This window comes from Styela clava, chromosome 13 (genome assembly GCF_964204865.1).
Source record: "Styela clava chromosome 13, kaStyClav1.hap1.2, whole genome shotgun sequence".
Classification (NCBI taxonomy): domain Eukaryota; kingdom Metazoa; phylum Chordata; class Ascidiacea; order Stolidobranchia; family Styelidae; genus Styela; species Styela clava.
In genome coordinates, this window is record NC_135262.1 from 13002278 (window position 1) to 13011561 (window position 9284).

Here is a 9284-nt window from a genome sequence, read left to right on the forward strand (position 1 = left end):
GAAGAAAATGTCTTCATTTGTTTTTACAATATTTTCATTTAATGTTTGATAACAGTGTATCATATAAACAATACTTTCAGCTCGCACGCAGGTCATTGACGCGGGACAGAATTCTAACGGTAAGTTTAAAAGCGGAACGTATATGTTAACAAGACAGCAATGCTCAAATATATGGACACGCAATTCCCCAAAAATCATATGCGGTGACTTATAAGTACCTGTATAAACAAAGCACCACATCACAGCAATCAAACAGACAAAAACACGCACCCCCCTATTCCCCCTCCTACGTGTAATGCCAGACGCTTCTTCTTTGCAAAACCAACTTATTCGATTTATCACGGTATTATAACAGCAGATACCACAGTCTACAAATATATTCACACCAAGCGAAGCAGTACAGTACCTGTACCGGTACGGTTCACCGTACCTTTAGACCACAGTCTACAAATATATTCACACCAAGCGAATCAGTGAAGTACGGTTTACCGTACCTCTAGTCTAGACCACAGTCCACAAATATATTCACACCAAACGAAGAAGTACAGTACGGTCTACCGTACCTTTAGCATCACCGCTATTCACCGGTAACCTCGAAGAACTTGCGATTTTTGAGCAACGACTTTCAGAATCCGACGTCACGCCAACGTTCGATGACACGTGATCAAAAAGAGGAGTGCCTGCATATGCGTTCGCAGAACGTTTAGTGACGTCATAGCAAACAAAAACAAATCTTACAGAGTTAACAGAAATATTTGAAATGAATAAAAGTAATAGGCTTCTGAAGAAAAATTTCATCTTTAACCACTAAAAATTTCAAAGCAATTGATCAAAGAGAAAAGTGTTTTATAATATATATTTCCACTAGGTTTACAAAAAGTGTCAAAGAACAACATAACAACAAAACTAAACGTTATGTCCACTAAACGTGTCCAATTAAAACGTCTGGCAGATGGGTTTGGATCAAAATCAAAAGACACTCAAAGTTCAACGGCATATTTGCATAGCCTACTTGAATGTGTTTAGATTCAACAACTATTGAACGTATAAGAGCAACGACGTGGTATATTGACAGTTGACACAAAGTTCAAATTGAATTTGATCCAATCAAATTGAGTGGATTATGTAATATATAAAAAAAAGTTTAAATAGGCACGTTGCATGTTTTTAATTCTAATTGAATAGCTTACATAATAAGCAACGGGTGCCTGCATAATCCAATGCTGGGAAACATAAAACACCATTGTTTAATCTGGACCTAATTGTTGAACTTAAAAACAGAGAGATCTCATCAAAGACCTTTCATTTCAGACACCCGCTGTTATTATTAATCAAGAATTCGACGATTTTATTAATCATTTAACATGCGTAACTTCAATAGTTTTACACTGATTGTCTATATATGTATGCAACTGCTTTTCTAATTAGGGTTGAGTTATGTCTGAAGAAGTCTGACCCTGGTTAGACGAAACGTTACAGAAATATATTTGCGTTAATGTGCAGCAAGACTCTTGAATCACTTTGGATAGTTATCTTTACTCTTGCTACAGCATCCTTGCATTTATTTTAGGCATACGGATCCACCGATACAAAAGATTAGAAGAAGTATAAGTAGTTAGTCCCGCAGAAGCCAAATCATTAGCAATACTTTCTATATATTGACATTTCAGTGGGTACTTATAAAGTGAATTGTTTTAGGGCGAAAGGCGCGATTAAGCATCGTAATAAAAATAACTATGACGAATACGTAATAGCTGGAATCGCTTTTTGAAGCTGCAATGATTACCGCATATTTTTCATAAAATCTTTAAGTTAGAAAATATGCATAAAAACACACAAATTTAATTGGTCCATGTGGTAACATAACGTGCTGTTATTATATCGTTTCTTAGCCATGGTGTCACAAAAATTTGTGAACTTGAACTATAATCTGAATGTGTTCTATTCTTTGAGTCATTGATGATCGAACTTGACGGTATATTCGGTCACATGCGATCGAAAAATCTCAATTCCAAGCATGTAACACTTGAGTAGGACCGTAAATGCTCACGAAATATTAAGTTCTTCTTTATATGTTGTTTGTAGATTTTTTTAGGGCATTTTATCATTTTACTTGCATTTAATTAAAACTGCTGTAATTAATTAAAAAAAATTGTGATAGTGTATTGTTGTTTGAGGCTGAAATAGTTTCGACGTTTCATTTTTATGTTGGCATCGTCATCAGCAGTAAAAATATTTCCACTTGGATGCAGCTATATCACAAACGCGTAAGGATTGTGAATGTGTATTACATTATTTGTAAAGTTGACAGAAAAATAGGGTGACAAAAATGTATGCGTGCAACTCGTACTGCTTTGTATATTCATGGTTGACTAGCTTTGTAGCTACGGCTTGCCAAACACAGACTTCCCTTCAAAAATGTCATTTCTTCAAGTACGTGATTGGCTTTTTGTGATTTGTTGTTAGCCAGAAAACGAGCCCTGCCGAGATACCGCTCAATGTCGAACGTATAGAATGGCGGGTCAAACACGTTACTGCATTGAGATAAAAATTCTGCTGCTTTCAAGTTTAAAGATAAAAAAAAAATAAAGAAAGTATAGCATCAAATAGTCGTCGAGTGTAGTGTGAACAAGTATCTTAATATCTATTCTAAATGTAGTCGTTTTTTGAATAGTATTCTCCAAAATTACATTTATTGCAAAAAACGCACAATCAAAACTGCATTTATCAATTCCCAATCCAGATGTTTTGTTCGCATATTATTTCCTTTATCATTTTCTCTCTTCATTTAAATATTTCATTTTTTGGAAACTAGGTAATTGAAATATTAATTAAAATATCAAAAATAAGTGTTGGAATATATACATACCTTTTTTGTGCTTTTATAAGCAAATTTCTGCTGTACTTTATGGAGCCTACTGTACGGCGTTTGTGGAATTGGCGTTAACAATTTCGTGTCCATATATTTGAGCATTGCAGTTGTGTTTGTGTTTAATAAAATATATAAACTTTTATCGTCGCTTACAAATATCGGATTTCACAGTATTTATTTTACCTTTGTAATTGTATAGTTATTAGTATTGTACTATTGTATCTGGTTTTGAATGAGCAAAGGAGAAATGATGCGTTGTGAACTAATCCTGATTGTTTTACATGCATTTGGTACAACGTTGATTCATAGTAAAGGTGAGGTATTTTAAATCATACTGTGTTCGTTTGGTTAAAAAATGTGATACAAAACAAAAAGCAAGCAAAAATACAATATGTGTCAAAGTCGATAAAAGGTACTCCCGAAGTATGTGCACCAAGATGGCAGACGCCGGAACGTCATTGCAATTTTCCTTATTTTATTTCCTAGAAAAGTGACACCCGTAGTATTTGTACTTTAAATTATGGCCTGTCCCTAACCTGGTACACAACTACACATACGACGTCCGGTGTCCGCCATCTTGGTGCACATACTTCGGGAGTACCTTTTATTCTGCGCTTTTTGCGATAGTGATGTGCGTATCCATCATCTATCACACCATAGTATAATTCAGAGTCTTTTTTAGTTATCACTCGTAACTTTTCTATTTTCGTATTTAGGTACTCGTTTCTTTAAACCTGTCTTAAAACAATCACCAAATTAAAAACTTAAATCCCTAAATTAGCGCAAACACTGACAATATCACTTCTTGAAATTAAATGCATTAAGTGACGAAATATTCAAAATTTAGTATTTATTTGCCATTTTAAGATCTCCACCCATGCGACAGACAGTGTGAATACCCTCCATCACCAAAAATTTGTGAATACGACTTTGTAATTGAATGGTATGATATTTCAGATTTTCATAAATATACATATGCTCTATTGTCATGAAGAATTGATATTTGCTTATTGAACGACGAGAAAAGTTCAACATGAAAATGTTTTTCAATTGACCCTCACATAAATATTTCGTGAATGAGACATATCCAAAAGATAGATTACTATTATAGACTGGTTGGGAATTTAAATAACTGATTCTATGTTTATGGCTTAGCAAAGAAATTCTAGTAAACCTAATTATTACTATTATTAAGTCTCAAAAGCACCTATTATACCAGAACATTTAAAATATGTTAACTACAAGATTAAAGTACCTATACTGTTTTTGAATGAAAGGCCAAAAAACGATGCATAAAATGTTTCTGTTGCTATAAATTTGTAATGATTCTTTACAAGGTACTACACAATGTCGAAAGCATGTTACGATTGTCCATTTGTTGCAGACGACTGCTCGAGACCTCATTGTATTCCTGCGGATGGTATTAATAGACCGTTGGTAACTGTGAACAGACAGTTTCAAGGGCCCTCAATCAGGGTAACTGATATCCACGCACTCAAACTTTACACAATTATCAAACTTTATTATCTAGTTAACTTGAATTGTTTAAATTGTGTATCCAACGTGGTCCAGAAGCTAGTCACGTGTTTGTATACCTGACTTCAACAATGTTTAGTGAATGAAATTCTAAAACAATATTGACAATAATTACAACTAAGATATATTCTATACTTTGGGTGACATCTTTTCCAGATTTTCTCAAAAAATTTTCTCTACAACGATTAAAATAGTTTCAACATATGTTATGTATTTCAGGTTTGTTACAATGATACTGTACGTGTAGTGGTTGACAATCAACTCGTTGATGACGAAAGCGTCACAATTCATTGGCATGGTCTTTTTATGAAAGACACACCACACATGGATGGTGTTCCCATGATAACACAGTGTGGCATCCCATCCAGAACAACGTTCACTTATGAGTTTTTAGCAGACCCACCAGGTATATACGCATAAAAGATAAAGCATTCTGTGTCAATTATCTTAAAACAGTTTATATGATTGACCATAAAATTTATTTTTGTAATTTCTAACATTGTGAAAGTCAAAGTCATTTAGTTCAATGGTTTACTACTAAATATTATACGTCAGAAAATGTAACAGCCTTATGGGAAACTATTTTCAAATTCATGCTATCTGTGTAAAATACGGTAGGTGTTCTGTATTGTACTTAGGTACTCATTGGTGGCATTCGCATTCTGGCTTTCAACGGGCTGACGGCTTAGCTGGTCCCCTCATTGTAAACAGACCTCCAGATCAAGATCCCCATCGAGATTTATATGACGTAGGTATGTATTTTTAAATTTATATATATCGACCAATATTCAAACTTCTCTTCTTAGTTGTGAGTTGGAAAATAATACTTACCAAAACATGGACAATTCTGATTTCTAGATTCTGACGACTATGTTATATTCTTGATGGATTGGTTACATACAACAACCTTAGATAGATATGCATCGTCTCATCATAATTTCGGCTTGTTTATTGGAGATAATGTATTAATAAACGGGAAAGGTGTTTTCAAAGTAAGTATTTAGAATAATATAACATTAATATAATACTGATCTCATCTCATGTGATTAAAACATGACAAGAATAATTTAGAATTCAAAGGAATAAGTTGAAATGTTATTCTGTACAATCTGATCGACTTTAAATTTCTAATATTCGTTATCATGACTAAGAAAAAGCAAAGTTTAGCAAAAATAAATTTTCATTACTATGAATAGAATGAAATACTTTTATTTGCGTATTTGAAGTTATCATTATCCATTGTTTGTTAAAGGATATTTCTTCTTTTGTAGGAATTTTTCAATACAACGGCTAACATCACGTATTCTACTCCAAGAAAAGTTTTTACTGTTGAAAAGAATAAACGATATAAATTTCGTATGATTAGCAGTGCTGCATTTTGTTCGTTTGAGGTAAATTACAGACTTTTCACCATGCTGTTGCTATGGTTGAGGTTATCATTGAAAAGTTCAAACCAAGTTTGTATGGTTTGAAAGTTTAGGAGACAACGTGATCTGAGATATACTTTTAATGATTGGATTTGATAAAATATTGTTTTACTTCAATTTTCAACTAATGACTTGCAACTGACTCACCTTTTACATGATATTTACACTGTCGAAATTAAACATGAACACTTGTTTTTAAACTCGAAATTGAAACTATATGCTTGTATGAGGAAGTCTGATTTTGGTCCAACAAAACGTTATAGAAATAAATACATTTGTGTTAGTGTGCAGCAGTACTCTTGAATTGCATAGTATGTTTTTTTTCATTCCTGCTACACATCCTTGCTTTATATGCAGCACACAGATCTACTGGCACAAAAACATTGAGAAGGGATAGGGAGTTAGTCTCTCGTAACCTCTACTGATTGTTACAATTGTGATTGGTTATTTTATCATTACATATTATATAATAGGTGTCTATCGACGGACATGAACTCAATGTCATAGCGACAGATGGTTATGACATCAAGCCAATGTTAGTTTCGTCGATTGTAATCCACAGTGGAGAAAGTTTCGATTTTGTTGTTGATGCATCAAATGAAATCTCAAACTACTGGATTCGTGTACGGGGATTGGAAATTTGCGCCATCTTCGTCAATGATTTGACACAGAAAGCTATTCTGAAGTAACAACAAATTCGTTCATTTCATGTGGGAAACGTAAAACAAATGGGACAATTGGGGGTATTTCCGTAGTATGTGAATAAAGATAGGCGGATAGGGTTATGCCATAATTTCAGCTACAAATTGTACGGGAGGTACTTGGTTAGTCCCCGAACTCATGATAGAACTAAAATAAGAAAATTATAATGAAATATGTCCAAACCCTAAACTAGTAGTAACCTAGTTCCAATGTCCGACATCTTGGTGCATATACTACGGGGAAAGATTTGATATTTCGTTCTGACATCCGTGTTCATTTTTTAAGAATGTTAATGTTGGCTCTGCTCCAACAGTAACTACATTTTCCTCTTGCATTAACATGCATGAATTCGTTTGTTGAGTATTTTTTACTTGTAAAAGGTATCAAGGTGCTACAGAAGTTGATATAATTGCGTCTCCTAATTTAACAAGTAATGTGAAGCAATTGAACAATCAATGGAGCAATTCCACTGACCCAAACAACATTCAGATAACGTCCTTGATGCCACAGCATTCTGATTTATACCTAGACCAGTCTAGGTACCGAGGTAAACATTCATTCAGCACATTTCAGTCAGTGTAATTTTCGTTAGACTGGCGTTTTGTATATGCGTTAATTTAATCAATAATTTTGCCTGATCACTTAAATATAATCATTCATTTCAGATACACCAGACCAAACGCATTTTATCGGATTTGACATCTACATGAATGGTCATCCCTCGTTCAACGATCCGAAATTATATCCCGACTATAAGAAACTATTGTTTCCTAAACTTAACAACATATCCTTTGTTGTTCCAAAGTATCCAATGTTAACGCAATCTAATAATATCGATAATGATGATCTATGTTTTCCTGAGGCGAGTGATTGGACTCAAAGTCGTTCTCAATTTTGTGGCGATGAAGAGTTTTGTTCTTGTACTCACGTGATTGACGTTGGTATTGGTAATCTTGTTGAGTTGGTAATTTATGACGAAGGCGGATTTCCATTTGTCGATGTTGGTCATCCGATGCATCTACACGGACAGCATTTTAAAGTGGTAGCAATGAAAAAGTATGCTTTTCTTAAATACGTTTAAAGTCGCTTGCTCTCAGTGCTATTCAATTTTGAAATCGCTAAAATCCGTTACGTTTTTTTCTTTCATACTGGTAATAACGTGAATTCAGCAATTTAATACAAAAAATATTCAGTGTTCAATTACGACCTACAAAACGAAATGGGTGCATTATATATAAAATTTTGTTTAGATATTAAATATATCTTTTTTAAGTTTTGGAGTATTTGCAAAACAATCTATTTTAACTTAAAGTACACTGCTTTTTTTAGAGTTGGCGATTCTCTCTCTCCCGAATTGGTGAAAGAACTTCATGCTAACGGCAGTATTGAATACAATTTTAACACAGTTCTGAAAGACACTGTTATTGTTCCTAACGGTGGATACACAGTTGTTCGTTTTCTTGCTGATAATCCCGGAGTCTGGTTCTTCCATTGTCATCTATCCTTCCATTTGCATATAGGTAAACTCGCGTTTTGTATATTTAACTTCATACTCGCTATATACCAGCAGAATTAGTTACATTCATTTGATGAATTAATATATTTTTCCTAGGGATGTCATTGGTATTCAGAGTAGGAGAACCTAGTCAATGGATCAAGCCTCCCGAAGACTTTCCGAAGTGCGGTACATGGTCTGACTCTGGAAAGTCGAGTTCTGGACAACAGGCACCTTTACCAAACATATTACTTATATCCACAATTATGACACCATATTTGTTTATATTTTATGCTATGTGTTAAATTTATTGCAAAGTAATACTAACTCGATCCAGATAGGGTACTTGACAAAAATATGCATATGGATGGTGGGAAGACAATCGTCGGCGAAATAGGATTTTATCATGCAACAATGATTGTAATTATTTACTGCATTATACAATGTACATTGAACATAAGTAAGGTTGCCTCTGTTGTAATTTATGGGTCTAAAACAGTAATTGTCCAGTGCCTGCGAGTAGCAAACGAGCTTTTTAGTTCTACCCCACGTTTTAGATAACAAATACTACGAGTCTTAGCCGACCGTAACTGGAGAATAATCAGAATGAAGATATGAAAGAAGAGCTAGATTGTCACGGAACGATTTCCAGCTTAAGCTTAAAGCTGTTGAATAGGGTATTGTTGCACCTTCAGAAATCACATCGTATCGCTACTTTCTTCGTTAATTCCTGTGTTGATCATGAAAACGCGTAAATATGTATACAAGTTCTTTACCGGTACTTTAACGGTAACGGTACCGATTGTTGTATGCGATGAATCATAATGATGGTTTGTAACACATACCCCATTTTACAGGCGCCAACTCGCAAACGCACTCTTAAAATAGCCCCGAAAATTTTGCAATGGTAAAGTATAGGAAGAATTATCCGAGGGTCAAAGGTCGGGGAAAGGTCCATTTAGTAGACGCTAAACCTAAATTTAACGATTTTTATTCAATTTTATTCTAATGGGAATCCCATGGGACAGGCATAATCGATATGGGATGGGAATGGGACAGAAAAATCATAAGCCCCACCCAACCAAAAATGATTGAAAGTTGATGACTTTGTTCCAGACCTATGAAGTAAAATAAATTTCTAAAAGATTACAAAAGTTTATATATATATATATGTATACAAATATTAGTAGTTTAATTGTATGCTAATATGTATATTTGCATACAACTTGATTTAGTAAATGTCGATTTAACT

At 34.1% G+C, this 9284-nt stretch overlaps 1 protein-coding gene across 1 annotated transcript; it reads left to right on the forward strand.

Annotated features, from left to right (window-relative positions):
* Positions 1–3025: 3025 nt before the first annotated feature.
* LOC120333742 (uncharacterized) lies at positions 3026–9021 on the forward strand. The gene is made up of 12 exons (XM_039401096.2): positions 3026–3186; positions 3740–3815; positions 4210–4348; positions 4628–4814; positions 5047–5160; positions 5267–5400; positions 5680–5799; positions 6309–6520; positions 6918–7084; positions 7203–7593; positions 7867–8057; positions 8150–9021. The coding sequence occupies exons 1-12, from the start codon at positions 3105–3107 to the stop codon at positions 8335–8337; spliced, it is 2001 nt and encodes a 666-aa protein (XP_039257030.2). The 5' UTR covers positions 3026–3104; the 3' UTR covers positions 8338–9021.
* Positions 9022–9284: the final 263 nt, after the last annotated feature.

What these genes read in the sequence shown, in the direction of transcription:
- LOC120333742 (XM_039401096.2), top strand. Translation starts at nt 3,105, where the DNA reads ATGAGCAAAGGAGAAATGATGCGTTGTGAACTAATCCTGATTGTTTTA. An exon ending in TACGACTTTGTAATTGAATG is followed by an intron (nt 3,816 to 4,209) that starts GTATGATATTTC and finishes ATTCTTTACAAG; the next exon opens with GTACTACACAATGTCGAAAG. An exon ending in AAAGTGGTAGCAATGAAAAA is followed by an intron (nt 7,594 to 7,866) that starts GTATGCTTTTCT and finishes TGCTTTTTTTAG; the next exon opens with AGTTGGCGATTCTCTCTCTC.